This window comes from Sturnira hondurensis, unplaced genomic scaffold, assembly GCF_014824575.4.
Source record: "Sturnira hondurensis isolate 20B ecotype Veracruz unplaced genomic scaffold, ASM1482457v3 Scaffold0007208, whole genome shotgun sequence".
Taxonomy (NCBI): Eukaryota; Metazoa; Chordata; class Mammalia; order Chiroptera; family Phyllostomidae; genus Sturnira; species Sturnira hondurensis.
In genome coordinates this window covers 4931852-4954991 of record NW_028079839.1, presented here as the reverse complement: position 1 = coordinate 4954991, position 23140 = coordinate 4931852, and the positions used below count along the sequence as shown (strand labels likewise).

The following is a 23140-nucleotide window of genomic DNA, read 5'->3' as shown; positions in this document are numbered from 1 at the left end:
GAAAATGGGGGTCCACCTGGTAAAGGGCATTGGTGGCCTCGCTGTCAGGGGACTTTTTGGAATGCGTGTTTTCTGGAGTGAGTACCTCCGGTTCTTCAGGGAAAGGGCAGGCGGCAGGGAGGACCTGGGCGCCAGGTCGGCAGGGTCCCCTGACGGTGGGAAGTGGCCCCCTGTCTTCGGGAGCCAGGGCGCTGGAAAGGCCCTGGGCGGGACCTGCAGGCCAGCGGCGCCCGAACCGCAGGTCAGAGTGTCACTGAGGTGCGTGTCTGCATCGGCACAGGTGCGTGGTCTGGACGGGCGATGACCGGGTTTTCTTCTTCAACCCGACGATGCAGCTGTCCGTGTGGGAGAAGCCCACGGACCTGAGACACCGCGGGGACCTCAACAGGATCATCAGGGACCCGCCACACAAGCGCAAGCGGAGCGCAGGTAGCCGGCCCCGGGCCCGCGTGCTGGGATGGAAAGCTGGCCGGTTGCGTGCGTGTGCGTTGTGCGTGTTTACGTCCCGTGAGGTAACGAGAGCAGCCCCCGGGAGCCGGAGTCGGCTGGGGCTGGGAAAGGAGAGGCACTTGGGGGGGGTGTGATTAGCGGACTCTGCGACCCTAGCTCCGTGGGGAGAAGGTGCACCTTTCCTCCCACCCTGCTGAGTTCTCACTGGGCGCCCCCTCGAACGGCACAGGGCAGACGCACAGGGTGTGCACCGGGTTCCATGAGGCCCTGGGGGCCCACACGCCACTCGAGGGGACGGGGCTGCGGTGTGGGGCCTCCACGGGCAGCAGGGTGGCTCGGCAGAGCCCACTTTCGGTGGTGAGTCTGCGGCCTAGAGCGCCACTCTGTCCGTGGTAACCGTCGTCGACAGGAAGAAGCTGCCTTCCGCAGCAGGTCCTCTGGCTCCAATTTTTTTGGCAATTAAGGGTCAAAGGTTCTTCGTGAGTCATTTTAAAAAAAATAACCTGCTCCAAATACTCCAAACCTGAAAGAGGCTCATTTTGGGGTGACGGGCTCTGCTCCCTCTCGGCTGAGTGTGGGGCCGTAGAGGTTGGGTTGTAAGTCTACATTTGTGCCACCCTGGACACGCCCAATCTCGTCTGACCTTGGGAGCTAATTGGGGTCGGGCTTGGTTAGTACTTGGGGGGGGGGAGAAACTGGGACTGCGTCCTCTTTTGGTTCTGGCAGCCATGTTTAAGAGGAACATCTGCACGGCAGACGGGGGCTTGACCCTGACAGGACACTGTCCCCGAGCTCTGTCCACTGGGGCAGAGAACCTGTGGGGGGATCTTCGGGGGCCACACAGGGCATGGGAAAGGGCAGGTGCATCAGCGCCACAGCTCACCCGCTCGGTGGAAGGCGGGTCCTGCAGGCAGGCTCCTTGCCCCTTGCTCAGCCTGCATTCTGTAGGTGACCGGGTTTACCTCTGGAGCTGGGGTGGTGTGAGAAAGACCTTAGCTCCTTGCGGCCTACTCACACTTGCTGTCCTTCTTCTCCCATTTGGAGCAAACTGGCCAGGTCCAAGAGAGCCCCGACCACCCCTACAGGCCCCCCATGAGTCACCTGCTGGTCTGCGGCCTGGGAGGACCCTGGGCGGTGGGCAGCGGTGAAAGATAAGGGAGGCACATCACAGATCTCAAGAGTGTGTTTCAGCAAAGAGACTCTCACCCCGGAGCGCCAAACTGGAAGTGGTTGGGGCGCCCTGCCCACAGGGAACGACTCGGGTGTGGCCCAAAGAAAGGGGGTCCGTGGCCGGCTGTACTTTGAAGCCTGCTGGCTGTTTGTGATGGTCGCTGTTGGTGTTTTGATTGACTTCGTCACCCCCAGGCAGACACTGGCTGAGACATCCCTGGTCCCTCCGCGTCTGGAAGGGCCCCTGTGTTGAGCCCCTCCCCCGTCTAATGGCCTCTTGGTTAACTGATGTGGCCACGGGGACCCGAGGCACCTGCGTCCAGGCTCTGTGTTGCTCTGGGACCACGAATCGCACTTAATGCCGACAAAGGGGGAGAACGGAGCCCGGAACCTCTCAGACGCCCCAGGAACACCCCGCGCATTTAGCGTCGATCTGCTGGGTGTTGGCCTCCCGTCCCCCGTGCCGTGCCCTGTGCGCCAGCCGGAGAGACGGCGGTGGTGCAAGTGTGCACAGCGCGCAGTTACCGACGGTTCCACCTCACCTTCTCTTAGAAGAGGTTTTCTTACACCAGTCATTTTAAAATCTGAATGTTAATGAGTTGCTAATGGCCTCACTTCTCAACTCCCTGTTGCAGGGGAGAGTTGCCATTTAAATGCAGGACTTCCAACGTCCTGCGATCCACTCAAATGTTTTGGTTGCGGCAGAACCGTGGGGACCTGAGGTGTTTGCGGGGATAATTAGCGATTACCGGGCAGAGCTGATGACCTCCAGCCCGCGGCACTTCTTCCTAGCTGGCCGTCCCTCAGGACGTGTGAAATGACTTGACCCTAATTAGTGTGAGTGCAGGCTCTAGGAGAGATCCTGATTGGTGGAGATTTCACTATTTTGTTAACTATGGGCGATTTGAACTCAGTGACACCTGTCTCTAGTCCGCCTCGGAAAGCACTTGGGTCCCTGTGCCCGAGGGACGGCCAGGGGCGGCCGCCTTGTTCTTTCACCCGGACTCGTCCCCAGCCCACCATGGAGGCGGCACCGACCTCACTGGCCCCACCCGCTCTGGAAACATTTTAGTCTTTTGTGTCCAAGACAAATGCATGTTGACGGTGACACGCCTTTCACCAAGCAGGACACACATGGTCCCCACAAGCACACGCAGCTGTGGCTGAGACAGGTGGGTTTTCTAAGCTATTTGCGGGCAGGGGTGGGGTGGGGGACAGATCTCTACCTGGGGCGGGGCCAGGGGGCCACGCCCAGCAAGATCGGGGGCCACGGAGGGCGGACATGCTGAGAGCTCTCCCAAGTGGCCCAGTGAGAGGACGGACGCGGGTTGGGGAAAGGCTTCCCATGTGCACGCACCCTCCCACTCCCACCTTGGGGGTCACACCCCATCCTTGGACTGTGCCCCACCTCCGAGCCTGCCCAACAGCCAGGCCTTAGCCGCCTCTTTGCATAACAAATGAACCGGTGACTTGCGTCCTTAGCTCCCTTTCAGCACCCACACTGGCCAGTGTCTGTAAGATGACCCCAGAGGAGGCAAGTGAGAGAGACGGCCACCCTCCCAGAGAGTCCACACCGACCCCCTCGAGGAGCAGCGGGCCCACTCAGCCAGGCAGCAAGCCGGGGGGAGTGAGGGCAGCATGCGGGCACTGCAGTCTTCCTGGTGTCCCGAGCGCCCACCGCCCTGGGGTGTGCCAGGTCGGCCAGGACTGATGAGGCAGAGCCTCGCCGGTTTCCAGATTCGTCCCTGAGTTACGTGCTGACCTGACAGAACAGGGCAGAGGGGTGGGAGTGCCTCTCTGTGCCTTCAGGGCCCGGGACCCTGGAACAGAGCTGAATGCTTGGGACTGTCACTGCCTTCCTGGCCCAGGAAGGGAGGGAGGGAGGGAGGGAGGCGCCACTGGCCTGGGAGTTAATTCTAGTGACAAACCAAGCCCTGGACTTGGCAGTGCGGGGTCAGGCAGAGAGGCCCCACCGGTGGCCCCAGCACACCCTGAGGAGGGGCCTGTCCCCTGCGGCTCAGCTTGGAGGGGACGAGCCTGGGCCGGCGCCCAGTGAACATGAGGACACAGGGAGCTCAGGACGCCCTGCAGTGACAGATGGCACCACCAGTCCTGCGACCTCATGCCCACGGACTCCGAGCCCACCTGCAGACCTGCCAGCCCAGCACGGCAAAAGGCTCTCGCCCAGGCCAGAGAGCCCCGTCTCCCCCCTCTGACCACCCAGGAGAGCCCTGATCTTGGGGAGCACTGGGTCTTCTGCACCCCTGAGGGAGCCCGGGTGCCCCTTGGGGTGTTGCATGTCGTTCATTGTTCCCGTTTCTCTCCCACGTGCCGACCTTCGATGGAAGCCGGACCCCACAGCGTGTCCATGAATGACTCTATTGCGAAGGCCGTGGACACCAGAAAACACAGAGAGAGCTGTGTGCACAGGGCGTTGGGGAGCAGGGCGGGGGTGGGCGTGGGGGGTGGCGGTGCTGCCTGGCTGCGAGCACCTCATTGGTGCCGGGACACGGTGTGTCTGGGCCGGCAGGGGATCCAAGACGAGTGTGGGCTAGCGCACGCCCACCTCCTCCACGTCCTCACAGCCATACTCTGCAGGCTGAAGGGGGGGCTGTGGGTAGACAGGACGGGAGCGGCAATGGAGGCAGTGCTGGGGCTCCAGACGCCTGGGCAGGTTTACAAAGGGCCGGGGTTGGGCCCGACGTCCTCATTTCCATGAGCTCCACCTTTGTCAGGAGCTATGCACTTGGGGCAGAGCCTCCCCAGGAAGAGAGAAGCATGCGGCGCGTTGTGGGAGGTGGCATGGCAGGTGCCATGTCCCCTGTCCCTGTGCCTGGGTGGGGACATGATCCTGGGGAGGTGCAGAGAGTGGGACACGGGGTTAGGGGCAGCTGAGATGCTGAGACATTTGGAAACCGTGCGTCTGGGCAGGGCCCACCTAGAGCCGCCCACCCCCCTCTCCCCTCTGGAGACGACAGGCGGGAGACCCCGAAGCACCTTTTTACATTTTCAGCCCCAAAGCTCATCAATCATTTACGGAGCCGACCTCTTCGGGGTGGAAGGAGGGGAGCCGTCTTCAAAATCAGTTTGGCGTTTTGAAGCAGACGGATCCAGCAGGGAAGGGCGTGCAGCCGGTGGGAGGAATCTGATTATGCGACGAGGTGGACAGAGGAGGGGCCCGGGTTCGGGGGGTCACTCACAGGGGTGCCCAGCAGACATGGACCAGAAGGGCATAGCCAGGGCGAGTGTTCCAAGGTGGGGCGGGGTGGCGTCCACCCTCAGCACTCTGGCCTCTAGCCTCGTTGGACAGCGGCTGGGGGTGGCTCCCTGCCCTGGAGAAAACCGGATCTCTCCCGGCTGAAATTAAAGGAAGTGTTGAAGAGAAAGCTTAGTCGCAGGTTTGAGACGGATGTTGAAGGGAGATCTGTTTTCTTGGTTTCCCGGTGAGGCTGCCGGGAAGCTCCTGCAGCCCGGTCACAGCGCTGAGGGCGGACGCTCTGCCGCACTAACCGGACTTTCTTTCAGCCGAACGCAGCGACGGATCAAGTTCTGAAGATGGCAGCGAAGACCCGACTGTGAAAACCAAGAGGAACCGGTAGGTATCTGTGTCCTCCTCCTCCGCCTGTCCTTGGCGGGTCACTAGGCAGTGTACAAAGAGAAGGGTCCTCTGGCCCCTACTGGCCGAGTGAAGCGGGGTCCACGGCTGACTGGACGGCGGGAGGCCTGGGTTCTGTCTCTGTGGCGACACCCGCGTCCCAGTGGGCAGGTGTCTCGGCCGCCCTGGCTCCCAGAGCCCCGCAGGAGTGGACGGGGCCGCAGTGGGCGAGGGGTAGGTTTGGGGCTGGAAAGCTCTTGGTGGACGTCCCAGCTCCTTCTCACTTGCTTTGTGATTTTGGGCAAAGTCCACCCTGATCTCAGGTTTTTCATCTGCACGGTGAGACGGCCAAAGCTCCTGATGGCAGCCTGAGTGGCACCTGGTTGAGGTGGCCCCATGTGATGCCCTGTCACACTTGGGGGCGGAGGTGCACCATTGAAGTCCGTGGGTCACCTTCGGTTTGTGGTGGGGGCAGCACCAGGGGGTGGGGGAGCCAGCCCGTCTGTGGCGCCCTCCCGACTGAGTTCCACATGAGGGCTGGTACTTGGGGTCTGTGTGTCCAAGTTCCCTGGAGGAGGGGAGACAGAGGCGTGGTGTGGTCACTGGGCATCTTTGGCAGAGAAGGGTGGGGGGGGATCTAAAAGCCGGCCCAGGGGGGCAGGTTCACGGGCCCCTCCCTCGTCCACATGGTGCCCAGTGTCCCGTCAGCACTGGCCCTGGCTGTGGCCCCAAGGGTGGGCTCCATCCCCACCAGGGTCTGCTTATGCCCCTCCCCCACCACGGGGCACCCGAGCCCTGAGACAAGGGCCTGAGCGCTGTAGAGAGGCCAGCACTGTCCGCACTCTCGCCTCTAGGAAGGGCCCTGTGGAAGAAGCAATGCTTTTGCCATAATGGAGGTTCTGGGTGACGAAGGAAAATGAAATCTTGCCTTTGAACTGTGCCCATTCTCATCTCTTTGGTTCTTGCCCTGAGGCTTCCAGGAAAATGACAGGGCGGGAGAGGGAGAGACGGAGAGAGCCCAGGCCAGTGGGTGCCTGGCAGTGGGGCCGACTCTCTAGGAGCCCCAAACCTAGAGAGTTAGACTCAGCGGGCTCAGAAAGCCCTTCAGTGTCAGGCGCCTGGGCCTTTCCCACGATGCACTTCCTAATTTTTCCTGCTCCTAACTGACAAAGCACTGTTTTGCCGATCAGGGCACGGGAATATCGTCATGTTCATTGGCAGCAAGGAAACACCCCAGAACTTCTCAGAAGCAGTGCAGGGAAGGGTCAGCCCTGTCCTCCCTGCGATGGGGCACAGTCCCTGGGGGTGGGGGTCCCCTCTCATGACGAAGGGGGCCCAGGGCTGCCTGCGGCATAGCAGAGAGGAGGCCCCTGTTTCATGCCCCGCCCAGTCTTCTCCTTAGAAAGTCACTCTTGGGCACGGAATGAGGACGGGGCCAGGGGGACACAAGGTGTCCCCTTCCGTGTATATCCTCACCATGGAGACAGGCCGGGCTGGGCTCTGCTGCTCTTTGGAGACGCTACATAATTTTCCAAACCAGACATACTCTCTGAGGCGCAAGGAAAGTGGAGATGCTGTTGCTCTCGGGTGACTTTGAACCTGTGGGGGCGGCAGCCAAGCAGGATCCGAGGTCGCAGTGTGTCTGCCGGCACCGCCCGGCCGTCTGTGTTCCCTCGGGGATGGCCTCGCGTTCCCCGCAGTTAGCACTTTTGAGACATCAAAACACTAGTTTTGTTTTTCACCAGCCGAGTGACTGCTGTGCCTGAGCTCCAGCTGGAAGGAACCAGAAGGTCCTGCAGGAAGCTGCCGGGGCTGGAGCCGCCCTGCAGAGCTGGGTGCCGGGAGAGGCTCAGGGGCGCGGACCTCTGCCTCGTTTCAGCCTCAGGAAGGAAATGCCTTGGAGGTGGCCATGGGGCTGGACGAGGGCCTAGAATGTTCCATCATTATCGTCTGTGAGCCAGTGCCCACTCAGGGCGCTTCTCCCGTTGGGAAGCTGCCCCTAGGCCCCTCCCTGGCAGCCACCCGCATGTCACCTGCTCAGCGCTGACACCCCGGCTGCACGGCGTGGCATTTTCGTGGGTTCTGTCTGTGAGCCACTGTCCGCCGTGGCTGGCTCTGCCCTAACCAGTAAGAGAGCCTCCTGGCATCATCCATTAGGGCTGGCATTTCTGCACAAATGACACAACTTTTCCTCATCGTAAAGTACTCAGAGCCCTCTGGCCACGTGTGACTCACCGTGGCCATCTAAGAAGTGGGCTCCGTGGCAACAAGGCCTGTTTGTGGGGGGTGCCACCTCTTCCCCAAGACCCCCAGTCTCCCCCCACCCAACTCCCATCCATCGGGACGTTCTCATGCAGACGGAACGAGGTCAGGTCAGTTGTGCAAATCACCCGGGTCCCAATGAGATTTTCTTAAATGTCACAACGACAAGCTCTCAAATGACTGAAGGGTTGTAAGCTGCCTGGCGAGTGCCGTCCCAAATGGCTCCCTGTTTGCTGTTTACCGGGTCTCGCGGGAGACGCAGACCCCACGCATGCCCGGGACGGAAACAGGGGCTGCCGTCTCCCCCTTCCGTGTGGCGCCGGAGGTTCTGCCTGTCTCTGTCTGACCTTTGCGCCGTGCAGAGTTCAGACCTGCTTTTCCAGTGTGCGGTGTGTTAGGAAGTTCGGATTTATTTAAAATAACGTAATTATTTAAGCATTCAGCAAAAGTGTGTCACACGGCGTAAAAACCAGAATGAAATTAGGCATAAAACATATTAGAGAGGAAATTGCCTGTAGTATGCTGGATGGAACAAAAAGTGAGCTGAAGTCGACCCACCTTCTGGCAGCAGCCTGACCCGACCCACAGCCTTGGCCTCGTGGGGGACAGGGACAGCTGTGTCCATGCTTGGCCCGGCCACCCCAGGTCCTGGCAGTCTGCTGGCTCTTAGCTGTGCTGCCCACTGTCCACTCAGTCCTCACGCGATCACCTGGAGGCAGCACCACATACCCTGAGGTTCAGGGCTTGGTCCTCCAAGACCGCCCCTACCTCGGATGCCAGCCCCCCCCCACGCTTATGCTCAGTGTGGCCCCCCTTCCATGTCCGAGACTCACCGGGTGCCTCCCAGAGCCACACTGACAGTCACAGAGCTGTTGTAAAGGGGGCAACCTGGGAACGGCCAAGGGCAGGGTGCCCAGGCCAGGGGCCAGGAGGGGCAGGAGCCGGTGGCTCCTTGGGTCTGCAGTGCCCCCTCCTGGTACCCCAATAGGCTCACCAGCCAGGAAGCCCCCCAGCCTCCTTGTGTGGAACTATTGCCAGGGTGCCAATGTCGTGGGTCCATGCACATGGTCGGTTAAGCACCGGCCAGGGGCTTGTACTCAGCCTCCAGGCCTTGCCCCTTCCTGGAGGGCTGGCGTTCACCTGCTGGCAGAGTGAAGGGACCCCAGCCCCCAGCCCCCAGCCCCCTGGCTTGGGGGCCCCATGGTAAGGGTGGGGAAGGCTGAATGAGACGAGGCCCCTTCCCACCCACATGCGCAGCTAGGACATCTCCCATGGTGGCGCAGGCTCTGCCAGGCCGTGAGACCGTCCCCCTCTCCTCCAGGCCAGCGTGATGTGGGTGCCTGGACATTGTGACCGAGGGGATGCTGCCTCCCACCCTGGGGCCACATTGGCTCATTGGCCCGTTCGAACTGGCTTTTCGTTGATGGCACCAAAGGCGTTCAGCCTTGGGAACGTTAGCACATGTTTAGCAAGTTCGCACTGGCTTTTGACCGCCTGTAGCTGAACAGAACGCCCTGGGCCTGGAAGGTGCCCTGGGCCTCGGGACTGAAACGTCGGGTTCAGTGAGCGCCAAGGCGCCGCACCACCGGCCAGCACACTGCGCTCTTGTTCATCTCGTTTCCGGTTACGACAGTGAGTGTTTTGTTCCCACATTTCTATTTTTAACTAATGAAAATTTATTGCAAAGAAACCCTAATTATACTCTTTGGAACATACAATAGAAAATCCACAGGTAACTTTCTTTTTTGAAAATTCCGCAGCATCTCGTCTGCAGCAGGGAATGTAAGTGCACGCTTGGCGTATAAATAGGACTCCCTGCGGGCCGAGCTGTCCACTTCCCCGTTGCACGTCCCGTGCCAGGTTGGACTAGCCCGCGTCACCACCCGGTGTGGGAAAACCCTGTGGGACAAGGGGCTGCTGTTAGACGTGGGGTGTTCTCAGCAGGTGCCCGGCTTGGTCCAGTGGGTTTTCACGATGCCCTGGACAGACAGTGACAGACAGGCCATGTCCCTGTGGGTGTTGGGAGGCAGGGGACACCCCTGGTCCTAGCCACTGAGTGACTGACCATGTGGCCTCGAGAGGTCCCATCCCGTCTGCCCAAACACAGAGGCGGTGCCACCTCTCCCGTGCCCTCAGAGTCCCCAGTGGCCAGTGGGCCTGTGTCCCACACGAGGGGCCATCCCATGTGTCTCATGGCTCAGCAGCACCCCTGGCCTCTGCCCCTGCCTGCTGGTGGCGCCTCCCCAGTTGTGACCATTACAGATGTCTCTGGACACTGCTGAACTTCCCTGGGGGCCAAATTGCTCCCCTGGTGGCAGTGCCATGCTAGATGGATGTCAGACGGCCTGGGGGTGATGGCGGGAGGGACTTCGATGGTCCGACCCCTAGGGTCCTGGTGTCCCTATTGTCACTGAAACCCACGCTCTGGGTTAGAACTCAGAACGACGTTCTCCCACCCCTGCCTGGTGCTGGGATAGTTTCCCCACAAGTGTCCCCACACATTTGTACAAAACAGGGCCCCCCCAAATCAACGGAGTCAGGTGCGAGCTCCGGTGGTTTGTGCCAGTGAAAGGCTTGCCCCTCCACCTTGGGTGACGCCCGGCTTCCTTCCCAGGGGGCCTCCACCTGGCCCACCCACCTGGGGCCCCTTGGTTAGGGCTTTGGTCTTAGCTTTCCGCCCCAAATGTGACACAGTGGTTCACACCGCACCAGCTGAAGCCGCTCCTCTGCTGGGCCGACTGTGCCAGGTGTGAGGAGAGTGTCCGGAGAATCAGAGTCTTTGCTGGTAAAGAGTCACCCAGGGGGTTGGAGGCCACTGTGAAAGGCAGCCAGGTCTCCATGGGCGTGTAACTCTGTGTCTGGTGTCCCCAAGGATGGAAGGCCACGTGAGTCCCGGGCCAGAGGAGCCACAGAGAAAGGACAAGGGCCCCAGGACGCCGCCGCCCCAGACCCTCCCGCCGCTGGAGGAGCGGGTGACCCACTTCCGAGACATGCTCCTGGAGAGAGGGGTAAGGGCCCGGGGGCCTCAGGGGCGGGTAACCGAGTCGCCGTCCCTGCAACCCGGAAACGAGTTGCTGCCTCGTGAGTTCACGGATCAGGCCTGCCCCGGAGAGAAACGGGTCGGGTCTCACCAGGACCGAGGCAGGAAGCACCTGTCTGGGTTGAGATTCCTGGCGCGCCCGGCCGTTTCCAGGCCCCCCCCCCATCCGACCTCCCTGTGGTTTCCTTGCTTGACTGTGGTCTCCTGCCTCTGGATGACTTCGACTAGTTTTGGTTTCTAAGATCCTTAATTGCAATTGACTACTCAATCTCATTTGGAGCCTAATAGGGGAAAAAACATTTTATAATTGAATCTCTTTCCAATGACTTTTATTTTCTGCTTTGGCTTTTGGGTATAAAATGAGTGGAAATGATAGGTTGGCCCGGTTGGACTTCTTCACAAAATCAGACTGAAGGCGGAGGCAGCCACGGGGCCCCGGGTGCGGTGGTGACGGTGACCAGGGCTCCACGCCCTGGGGACCCAGAAGCAGGCTCCCGCTGTGAGCATCCCGGCAGGGGCAGCGGGAACTGGGGTGCAGGGCCCCCAGGAACAGTGCATCCCCAGAGCGGGGTCTGAGCAGGCTCCGCAGCGTCACCCCTACATGGGGTGGGGCCCTGGGGGGGGCAGGGGAGTGGAGACACCCCGGCTCCGGCAAATCAGAAGTGGGATTGCCCAGGTCCCTGTCCCCAGAGCCCGAGCTTTCTCCGTACCTCCACGGTTAATGTGCCTCCGATTCTCACTCACCCAGAATGACACGCACAGCACTGGTCACTCGGCTGCTCGTCCTGGAAGGGAGAACAGACCTGAGACTTTGAAGCCGCAGGGCAGCGTTCTTCCCTAAATTAGCTTGAGCGCCAAGTCACACAGAAGCAAGGGCCAGCAGGGGACGCAGGGACACACACACAGGCAGAGTTCCCGATGAATGGAGGTCACTTTATCTTTTAGAGACATGATTTTAAAACTAGATGTGTTTCTTATGTTAAAATCTTATTTTAGAGAGTGTTGTAGTCCCTCCCGCCCCCTGGTCCTCGCTTTAGTTTTTGGGTTGCAGTGAGGACCTGACTCAGCCCGTCCCGCCGTGTGGCAGGCATGCAGGCCTCCCCAGGCCCATGGAGGATGTGGGTGGCAGCCAAGGGGGCAGGTGGGGAGGGGCAGCCGGGGCCCGCCTCGTCCCCTGCCTTCTGCTGGGCCCCAGCTCTGTCCCCACACCACGCAGCCTCGCCCCCTTCAACGGCAGAGACTGGCCGGAGAACCCGCTGATGCCCGGTGAGCTGAGTGACACCCAGGGTGAAAGGAGCCAGGGGAGGGCGGGTGCATCGGGGCTCCTGTCGCCCGGACATGCCCTGCTGAGCCGCAGGCTCCATCTCTGGACATCCTTCAGGGTGTCAGCACGCGAGGTCCATTTAGACATCCGCCCTGCCGCCCAGCGGGGCTGCACGTCCTGTGGCCCTCGGACTGGCCCCGTGGTCCTAGAGGCTCATATGTACACAATGTCACTGCTGGCCACCACTGTGTGGCCACCCTGCTCTGCCCCTCCTGGCTTTCGTGGCTCAGTCCGCTTCCCTGCAAGGCCCCCTGCCTCTGCCTGCCGCCCCTGCCCCAGCTGCCCCAGGCCACAGCCCCTGGGCCCCACAACGCCGCCCAGGTATCGAGCAAGCCGCAGGTCCTGACGCCCTTCACATCCCGTCTTATCCGTGAGCATTGGCTGGGCATCTGGGGGCATGTAGCCCGCCATGGGCCACGTTCTACCGGGAGAGAGAGGCTGGGGTGGAGCCGAAAGCCTGGCCTCGTGGGGATCTCAGGACAAGCGCACATGCCGCTCACAAGAGCAAAGACTGGCCTCGACTTCGGGCTGCTGGCACAGAGCAAGGCCGCCACGCCGACCTCCGGGCTCTGTGAGGTGTGCCAGCAGACAGGAGGGGTTTCTCCTGCCCACGGCCTGCGGTGGCTGAGCTGGTCAGGCTTCTAGCTGCTGAAAAACAAGGCACAGAAAGGTCACTTTTTCATGAACTGAGAGATTCACAAGGTTTTTTATTGCATCTGCTCAGAATTTTACGTGCCTGCGGAGCATGAGGCCAGTCACGGTGAACTTCCAGCCGTTCCAAAGGGGGGGGCATCCGGGCTGCTCCGTGGGCGCCTGGGGCTGCAGAAGGGCCTCGGTGTTGCGGTTCTGTAGCACGTCCCAGGCTCCACGGGAGGGTCTGTTTTACTGTTCAGACCACAGCACGGCTATCCTTTAAACTTCGGTACGAAGGGGCCGGTTTAATTGACTAGCAGACTGTGAGTCTTGTCCTGCCTGTTCAGGTACATGCACTGTAGGCACTTCATCGAGAACATCTTCCTCCCGCAAAGCTTCCCTTGGAAGGACGGCTGACTCTCCCGGGAGCCGGGAAAAGAAAGACCTTCTGAGAACCCTAGCTCTTCATTCAGGGACTCGGGGGCTGCAGCTGTGTGTGCCCCCCCCAGGACCCCCTCTGTGGGGGACCCTTGGCCTGTGTCCCAGCAGCAGGCAGCCTCTAGGGGACCCACTGACCCTGTGGCCAGCTGCAGAGGTGAGACCCTGGAGTTTGGCTTCGTGTGTGGCACACCCGCCCAGACCAGGCCACCTGGCTTCCACCTGCACTAGGAGGTACAGCCCATCCTGAGGTTGTGGGGTCACAGAAAGTGGGGACAAAGGAAGCAGAGGCTGTTTGCTGGGGTCCTGCAGCTAATGGGCAGGTGGCACCTTCCCCAAGCAGCCAGAGGGCCCCGCCTGGTGAGGGAGGTGGGAGCCGTGTCTCCTCTCTGGGACTGTCCCGACAAGTGGGTGGGACATGTGTGAGGAGCGCTCGGCTGTCCTCACGTGTAAGCGACAGAAGGCAGGACAGGTGGCCTTGGACGTGAGGGACATGAGAGGTGGGTGACTTGAGCCCCGGGCGCCCACAGCGTCTGCTCCGCACGGTGACTCTTTGCTCCTTGGAAAGCTTCTCCGCCTCACGTTCCCATGGCAACTCCTCAAAATCTCACAGGACACATGCGAACGCTGCTAACACAATTATGCATGGAAGTGCTGCATGCTTATTATGGAAAACTTGCAAAATATTAAGAGTATAAATAAGAAAAAATTCCCTGAAATGCTGCCCTAAGAGACAGTCGTCATATCAATTGGGTTCATTTTCTTCCAGTCTTTGTTTTTTAATAACAGAGATTTAAAAAAAGTCCAGAATGAACATTTTTATCTTAGAGTATAATGAATATTAAACTGTCATTAAGCGTGGCTGAACAATAATTTTTTCAATATACGATAGTCAATTTCATCAGGCTTAACCTAATTTATAAACTTCTGTCCTCTTTCCTCTTAAGCATTTTAAAAATATGGATACAATTTTTTCAGAAAGTGTTTTTGGGGAAGGCACAAATCGTCAGTTCAGAAGTCCTGCAACCTCGTTTCTTCAGTGTAGCTCCCAATTTGCCCCTTTCGGCCAGCACTCCGACAGTCCCCCCGACGCGCGACCTTCCGTGTCAGTGCAGGGCGGCTCCTGCAGCCCCCAGCTCTTCCCGGCAGCCCTGCCATTGCTGGAAGAGGCGTTTCTGTGCCAGGTCCCTCCCGGCAGCGGCAGCGACGTTTGTGACAGGCCCTGAGAGCTCGTCCTGCCAGCGCCCCTCCGTAACAAGCTGGGTGTGCTCATCACTGTTGGAATCTCATTGCCTTTCCTGGGAGGGGCGTTTCTCTGGCTTCTCCACTTTCTCGGATGGGTGGCTGCCGTGGGCCCTGGCGATTCAGCTTTGCAGGCAACGCCACCTTCCATCAGCGTTAGACACAGTCTGCTCTCAAAGGTGACCCACCGATTCCTCGGATGGGTGACAACGACCCCCAACATGCAGTAGCCCTCAGAGTCTACTAAGTCGGCCACGTACATTGTAGAGTAACTGTACAACTTTACTTATCCATCAAAATAGAAAAAAAACAAACCCTGAAATTGGTGACGTACTGTAAGTGCCGGAAGGCGAGTGGGAGAAGTCGGGGTGTCCCGGGCCCCTTGTTCCCTGTACTCACCTTCAGGACACCCAGCTCCGCCTCTAAAGAATTCCGCATCTCCAGGTGGGTGGGGACCAGGGCCTAAACCCCCAGGCCCTGTCCCTGGGGAGGCAAACCTCAGGCAGGCTCCGGCATGCTCTCCGTGACCCTCCCCGGGGTCCTGTGCCATGAGGCTTCCCCCCTTCCATGCGCCAGACCCGGGGTGGCCAGAGTCCCCTCCCAGGCGCACCGGCTGCCCCCGTGCCTGACTCAGGGCTGCCTCCTGCAGGCCTGGACGGCGATGCTGCCTCGCCGTCCAGGGCAAATTGGGGCACAGCATCCCCCACCAGCCTGGCTCCTGCTTTCTGGGCCGTGTCCCTGTCAAGCTGCCTGTGATGGTCAGGAGCTACGGAGCCAGAGATGAAAGACACAGAAGCTCTTTCCGGGAAGTTGGGTGAAGAGGGTAACCGTGTGCATGCTAATTACCAAGAACGGTGTTTGTTATCAGCCTGAGCCTATGGACGGGAGGGGGCTGAGGCCTGAAGAGAGCGTGAGGCTGCGTGTCCAAAGTGGCGCTTGGCAGCATCGGGGCCGTGGGCGGTGGCTGTGGGTGCTCGGGGGGAGTCCTGGAGGAGAGTCCGAGGGCGGGCTTGGGAGGGCGGGCTGAGCCGTGGGTGGAGGTGAGTAGGCCCCAGGGCCAGGGTGGGACTCGGGATGGAGCAGTTGGCAAACTGGCGACTTAGAGACAAGGGCCGTAGTCCGGCCTGAGCCCTGGAGGCAGAGCTGGGGGACTGGGCCTGAGGGAGGCAGAGCCCCTGACCCGTGGGCCACCCCACCGGTGCAGTGTGTTCAGGGCTCAAATTCGGTGGAAAACGTCAGCTGCTGAAGGACCCGGACTTGTGTCTGGGGTGCAAGTCAGGTCCCTGCAGCGCCTGGGACCCCAGCTCCGTGTCCCTGGCTGTGCCAGGGGCTGCCCTGGCTGGGCCCCTGACCCGGGCGGGCAGGCGGCCATGAGGAGGCTGTTGTGAGAGACAGCCCCACAGAGGGGCGCTAGACCGGGACGGGGTCCCCAGCTGCCCCAGTGGTGTCAGAGGGGAGGCCCGTGCCCCCAGCTTTAACCCGGTACCACGTGGGGAGGCCGACCGTTGATCCTCTGAGTTAGGGCCAGGCAGGGGCCATCCCTGGGCCCCTGCCCCCTTTCCTCTGGCCTGTACGGCCCGGCCTCTCCTGGGATCTGGGCACTCACACATGCTCCCAACAGCCTTTGGTTTGGAAGACGGAAGCAGACAGAGAGGACTGTCGCCAGGCGTGGGCAGCTGGCACTCCTGTGACTTCCATGGTCTCACTCTGCAGCCACCGCTGGCCTTGCTCAGCCCCCTTCACTTCCAGGGAATCTGTCTCCCCAGAAACGGCCCCCCCAGGAGCCATGCCAGGCCCTCACCTCAGGCTTCTGACAGGCTCTGGTTGTGCTCAAGGCCCTGGCCACCCCCAGTGGAAGGGCCACCCTTGTGGGTGCATCGGAGGTGGAGTGGGGGAGCCCCCGGGCATGGGGTGCAATCTGTGGGACTCTTGCCGGCTGGGGTGGGTGCTCAGGGCAGGGGGTCCTGCAGGGGGGCAGCCCTGGCGGGGCGGGGAGGGCACGGGGCCCGGCTCCGGGGCCCAGGCGCTGGCTGTGTGGTGGCCCTCTGCGAGGGCTGGAGAGAGAGCTGTCGGGAGGGAGGCTGGGGGCTGTGGCTGGGGGAGTGGCGTGGGGGGAGGGGCAGTTAGGAGACCACGTGTCCCCCTGGCAGGGGGTGGCCTCTGCTGAGTGCCACTCCAGTGAGGTCACCACTTTGCTGCTTGTCCCGACAAACACGTTTACGGGCGGGTTCCCACCGCGGCTGCCTTCCCAGAGGGACGTGGAAGTGGGGGAGGCGGGAGGGCTGGCTGAGAGGCGCAGGGCGGGGCCGGTTTTGGGCGTGGCAGGTGCAGATCCCTTGGGCTCCTGGCACCGACTTCTCGGAAGTGTGACACATGTGACACCGTCAGGCGGCCCCCAGCCATGACCTGGGGGACCCTTGTGCGGTCCCTCCCAGTGACCGTTTCTGGGGGGGCGGGCTCAGCACAGGCGCTAATGGCAGCCCTGTGGAATGTCCCCTGCAGGTGTCCGCCTTTTCTACCTGGGAGAAGGAGTTACATAAGATCGTGTTTGACCCCCGCTACCTGCTGCTGAACTCCGAGGAGCGGAAACAGGTAACGGGGTGGGACAGCCCGGGGACAGCCTGGGGACCAAGGGGGAGTGACCTGCCCTGGGAGCATGGCGGGCGGATGGTGGGTGTGGCCGTGGGCTGGTGCAGGTGGGTGCTGTGGCCCGGGGTCCGTGGATGGTGTGCCGTGGTGCACAGGAAGGTCACCTGGGTCACTTGTGTGGTGATCACGTCCTGGACAACTGTGCCGGAGAGACCTGAACCCAGCTGCATTAGCACTGAACAGGAGAGGACCCAGGGGACAGTGGTCACCTAAGTGAAGGAAGGACGTCCCCGGAAAAGCCGGGACTGGATCACAGGTCGCCGACCTGGGGCGCATTGTAAAGTCAGCCTGGCAGCGCTGCTGTGGCCCATTTACAGACGGGTCACAGGGCCAAAACTGTTTCCCAGAGGGGCAGGCAGACAGAGAGGCCCTGTGCTGATTGGACCTATTGCATGAGGAGGAAGTCACACAGCGTGGCGGGACCTGGTGGCCCCTGGAGCACATTGGAGAAGGGTTCTGAGACACACTCTGGTGGCATCTGGGTTTCTGCGCCTTCTGTTCCTGTCCCCCCCTCGGCCCTTTGCGCTCAGAGGGAGAGTGGTTGGTGGGGAGAAACCACTGGAAATCGAGGAGCCAGGAGAGCCATTTCTGGGAGGGCTCAGTGGCCACGGCCGTGCGGTGGCCTTCGGACCCTCGGACCCTCGGACCCTCAGACGGCAGGGGGACAGAAAGCGCAACGTCACTTCAGTTTTGCTGTCGATCGTGAAGACCCTGTAGGCTGACGTGCACGTGGCGTCCGTGAAGCCAACCGGGCTGAAGCCAACCGGGCTGTGCTCGGTGTGAGCTCGGGGCCCCGCAGGCTTTTCTGCAGCGGCAGGGCTGGAGACGGTGGTCGGGGGCGCTCGCCCGCCCTTTCGTTGAGATGTTAAACCTCAGGAAGTTCGACCGTTCTGCCACAAGGTCATGTAGGAGGCAGCCCATCTGTTTTTGTGACAGAGCACTGGACGCCGTCGTCACACGTCACCATGCATCTACTGGTTGGGACCGAGCAGCCATCGGCCTGGAGGAGTGGAGGGGCGCAAGTGCCGACCTGTTGGTCATGGTCAGCACGGTTCTCTCCAGTTTGTGATGTTTTCAGCAGCCTGCAGCTCTGTTAAAGGAAGCTGAAGGAGTAAGACCCCCCTCGACCTTCGAGAAAAGCCCGGGGGGTGATTTGAAGTCACATCTCCTGGACAACTGGTGCCGCCTGGGGCTCCGCGTGTTCCTGCATTCAGTGGGTCCTTCACGGGGTGGGGCCCCTGCTGTCCCGAGGCCTGGGGACAAGGCCATCCCGGACTAACAAGGCCACGGGGGCTCAGAGCAGCTGGACTTCCCCAGCCATGCTCAGGCAGGGCCGGCACTAACGGGGGGGGGGGGGGGNGGGGGGGGGGGGGGGGGGGCAGGGCCTCCCAGGTGGGGACGTCCTGCCTGCACCTGGGTGTGTGCTCTGCGGACAGGTCGGACTAGAATGTCAGCTCACACTGGGAATCCACTGCTTGGGGACAGCCATCTGACATCCCCGAAAACCACCCAGGGAGACCCCAGGCCCGTCTGCAGACTGGAGCTTGGCCCGGAGGCCTGAGGAGGAAGGGCGGGAGCAGGCAGCTGGGGCCCTGGGCAGAAGAGTGAGTCCCGACTGCAGACGCTGGCTTTTGGGAGAAGCCGCCCCACCCGAGGGGAGCGGCAGAGTCAGGCCTGAGGCTGAACTGATGAGGGAAACAATCGTTGGCCCCTGTGCAAAAACCCAGTTGATTCGTGAGTAGAAGCATCCCAGGAGACGTCTGTAAGGGCCTCCCGCCAACAGTGCACTGCTGGCGAAGGCGAGGGCTCCTGGTGGGGGGCGTGTGGATGAGCCCAGACAGAGCCCGGGGGTCAAGGGCGTGCGGTCAGACTGGTTTCCATGGTGACATGGCGCCTTAGAGCAGGCCACGAGGAGACAAGAGCCCACGGTGCGTCTTTTGGACGGTCATGCTCCACTTTAAATAAAACTGTTATAATTCGCTGAAGAGGAAGAAAACTAGTGACGTGAAATTACAGCCGCTTCCATAATGCAGCGGAGCGAAGGGAGAGGAAAGAGCGGAATCCGATTAGGCGGCTAAGCGGTCCTGGGCAGAGAGAGCGGCAGATCGGTCTGGCCCGCTCTGACCCCCACCGGCTGGGGCCTCTCTCCGCATTTAAAATGAATAGAGCAAAACTCCGACCAGCAGCGGAGCCACACACTCCAATTTGGATGGTGACCCTGAGCTCACCCTTCAGATGCGTGAAATCACAAGACAGCTGGGGAGCCCACGTTACCACTCACTTTGAAGGTGCAACCCGCCCCTCACGCCCTCACCTAAATACACGTGTGTGTTGCTCATGCATACTCCACCACCCTGCTGAGCCTCCAGGAGGCACCCAGCAGCCTTATTTCTGATCCCCTGGGGGCTTCGCCCTGGCCAACGCACTCTGGACCCAGAGACAGGGCTGCGGAGCCCCCACACAAGACCCCCAGGGCCCATGTCCAAGTTCATTATCCGCCATAGCCACCAGCCGGGTCGGCACCAAATGTCTCGTTCGTGGCCCTGCGGGGCCACACGTGGGGTTTCCACTCATCTATACCCATTTGCACTCCTTCAAATGATCTCCCGTGTATGTTGCTTGTCATGCTCTCGAGACTCGCAGAGCACGGGAAGAAAGCAGCTCTCTCCCCCCCTCTGGCTTCGGGGTCTCCAGGACTCTGTTCCCAGCACTAGAACAGCGAGCCGTCCCAGCCTAGTGAGGGGGAGCTCTGCCGACGCCACCACGCCAGAGACATGCCACTTCGCTGTGCGCTGCTAGCTGCGGGGGTTTGCCTGTCTGGGTGTCCATGTCCTTTCTGAGAAGGAACAGGGCTTTGCAAGCACACGGTCATCAGCCAGGGGCGTGCCGTGGCCGAGGGTCAGGCTCTGTGACCCCCAGGAGAGGCCTTGTCCCTGGGGCCCACATTCGCATGTGGGTCTTTGTGGAGGCCAGAGTGGGCAGAACTGGACCTGGGTGGACTTAGTTGACAGTGCTTTGAGGTAAGAGTTGACTGGGACAATGACGTTCTCTGGTTACTGGTGCCACTGGCTCTCTGATGGGAGAGTCGGCGGGATGTGACCGCAGGCCTGCCCTCGGGCTCTGGAGCAGAGACCCGGCGGCCCTGGTGTCGCCACACTGCCAGGTCTTTATGGTGGGGGTCACCCCCAGGCTGGGGGTGTCGTCCCAGAATGGTGCAGACTGGCCTTTTGGGAATCCAGCCGAGTCCAGGCAGTGACGCTGGGGGAAGGTGGTAGCTTGGAGCTCCAGCCCCCGAGTAGAAAAAGCCCCCCCCCCCCCCCCCCGGTCTTGCTGAGTTTCAGGTGGTGGTTGAAATACGGGGCTTCAGTCCTGATGCGCAGCCTCCCAATGCGTGTCTCTTGTATGTTTTCAGATATTTGAACAGTTTGTCAAGACAAGGATGAAAGAAGAATACAAGGAAAAGAAAAGTAAATTGCTGCTAGCCAAAGAGGAATTCAAAAACCTTCTAGAAGAATCGAAAGTGTCGCCCAGGTAGAGAGAGCAATGTGCCCAGCAGTGCCTGGGGCGGGGGAAGGGGGCTTGTCCAGTGTGTTTGGCTGGATCATGCGACCCAGCTGTCCACAGACAACAGAAGTGTGATTTTAGGGACCCTGGGGAGGGGCCTGCCTCCCCCTGTGTGGCCAGCCAGTGACCCTGGCCCCCCTTCCCTGTCTGCCTGGCATGGGGACCTGCCGGCGAGCCAAACGCACAGACCTTCTGTGTCCGGCCCTGCATGTCAGGGCCTAACCAGCTAACCAGCAGGTGACCCTCCTGGGAGGTGGTCTGACTGCCGATCTAAGGGGCAGGGAGCAAAGATGCAAGACAAAGGACAGCAAAGCGACCCCCAGCTCCTTGGGTCCTGATGCCTGAGTGACGGGCACACGCAGATGACGGGCCCCAGTGGTTCAGTTGCCAGAACTCATCCCAAATTACCAGGCCTGAACCGCAATGCATTAGTGGGACAGTAGCCGTTAGTAATTAGGAAAGTACATAAGCTTAACTGTTCTTTAACATTAGCTTTAATTGACTGATATTTAAAATAATGAACATGTACTACTTCTAGAATTTTAAAACTATAATAATATAAAATGATTGCTTTTGATGCGTTTTTTAGATTGGGATATTATTTTTAAATGGACATTTATACATTTTTATTAAGTATAAAATGCATAAATGCAACGTTAGTTTTTAAGTGGACCTTAGTAATACTTGCTCTCTATGAATGTAAGTTTCCATATTTTATTGATAATTGGTTAATTCTCCAGGTCGATAATTAGATAGCGTGGGTTGGTCTTGGTCACGCAGCCCTCATAAAACCTTTGAGAATTCAAAGAACAGACACTTTCTGTGTGCGAAAATGAGCATAAATGTTCCCTATTGCAGAAGGCAAGGATGTGTGAGGATCTGTGAGTCCCGGCTTTCTGCAGGGGGAGCCTCGCAATGGGGAGGCCTGGGTGGGGTCTCGCTGTGGTTTCCCCTCACATGGTGACCAGGGAGGCGCAGGGTGGGACCGGAAAACTGGTTCTGGAGCCCCGGCTTCAGGGCACAGCCTGGCCCTGCACCCCCCTCACCCCTGGCCCCAAGGGGTGAGGCCTTGGGCTTTCGTGAGGTTTGGCATCATTTTCTGAATGGGGGCCCTTGGCGTTGGCCCCCAGGGTGACTCACAGGCTGGGGTAGGGGCTGCCTGTGGGGAAGGACGCAGTGCCTGGGGGAGGAGGAGCCTGGGGAGGTATGCCCGCCCTCCTCACTGCTGTCCTCCCCACCGTCACTGTTCTGGACTTTGGTTAATGTTTTCCACCCACTGGTGAAATGTTGACACTGAGCCAACAGACACCTCTCCCAGGCGGAGGGAAGAGCGTGCAAAGACCCGAGGCAGGGAAGCGGTTGGTGAGAGCAAGGGACCAAAGGGGCCCCCCCCCCCCCCCCCCCCGCAGCCTGCGCAGCGAAGAGGGCGGGTGGGCAGTGGTGGGCTCAGAGCCAGAGGAGGCCAAAGAGGCAGGGCTCACTTGTAGCATCTGATTAGACAGGCTGAGGGGGAAGGATTCTCAGTTACAGGGGTCAGGACCCTGCCGACCCCAGGGGGAGGGGCCCAGCATGGGGATCAGGGGGCAGGTGTTGGGGGCCCAGAGCTGTCCCCTCCGGCCCAGCAAGCTGCCCTCCCCAGCCCAGCACCCAGCTGAGGTGGGGCAGGGAAGGCCCACTCCTCCCTCCTCCTCTGCCTGGCCCCAGGACGGGCTCTGGGTTCTCGGCTCAGAGACTTCCTGTTTTCCAGGACCACATTTAAGGAGTTTGCCGAGAAGCACGGCCGGGACCGGAGATTCCGGCTGGTCCAGAAAAGGAAGGACCAGGAGCGCTTCTTCAACCAGTTCGTACTGATGCTTAAGAGGCGGGACAAGGAGAACAGAGTCCGGCTGCGGAAAATGAGATGAGTGCACGGGAGGCACCGCAGTGAGGCTGAGCGGGGCACGCGGCGGCTGCAGGAGCCAGCAGGCGCCCCAGCCTGCACCCCAGCCTGCACCCCGGCCTCAGAGGGTCACTGTTTCATATTGAAGCTCCTCTGTACGCTGTGCCCACTTCCTCTCGTTTCTATTCACCAGGACACGTCCGTCCCTTAGTCATTTTAATTATGCAAATGACTTGTAATACCAACCAATGACGAACCCGCTGCAGATCTGGGACTCAGCAGGAGGAGGCACCCTCCGAAGCCACCACGGGGCGTTTTGGGGAGGCGAGCTGTTGGTCTGAGGCTTCTCTGAGAGCAGGGTGCATCCCCTGGGTTCCTCAGGAGTGTCCGGTGTCTCACTCAAGTGTCCTCTCATCTCGGTTCGGTTTTCCGAGTAGTAGCAATAGAGCTGTTACCATTCGTCATAGCGACACCTGTGCGCATCAGGAACCCTGGACCACGGACCCCACCAGGTGCGACTGCCTGATCCCCCCGGGCGTTGGGCCTGGAGCAGGGGCCACACTGTCTGCCCAAGGTCCCCCTGAAAAAGATTTATTTTGTACAAAACCATCAAATGATATTTGAGTTATTTTTATTGTATGCCCAGAGTGTGCATGAGGCTTTTCTCATCATCTTTGTATAAAAAAAATTTAAATTTTTTTAAGTAATAAATATTTTAAACCAATGTGCTTTTATGGCTAACACTTCCAACACAACCATAAGCAGCAAAATTGTGTTATAGTTAAAAACACTCTATTTTGAAGAAGCCACAAAACATATATGATTGTGCGTATGGGTCATGTAAGCCCTAATCACACAAAAATCTTACTTTCCCGCTGGCTGGTCCTTGGTGGA

At 60.1% G+C, this 23140-nt stretch overlaps 1 protein-coding gene across 1 annotated transcript in view; it reads left to right on the top strand.

Annotated features, from left to right (window-relative positions):
• TCERG1L (transcription elongation regulator 1 like) overlaps window positions 1–22271 on the top strand; it is an 82145-nt gene extending 59874 nt beyond the window's left edge. The window contains 6 exon segments of the mRNA XM_037051289.1: window positions 281–432; window positions 5146–5215; window positions 10350–10485; window positions 16657–16746; window positions 20216–20334; window positions 22115–22271. Of these exon segments, the coding sequence (XP_036907184.1) occupies window positions 281–432; window positions 5146–5215; window positions 10350–10485; window positions 16657–16746; window positions 20216–20334; window positions 22115–22271 (724 nt within the window).
• The last annotated feature ends 869 nt before the right edge of the window (window positions 22272–23140 follow it).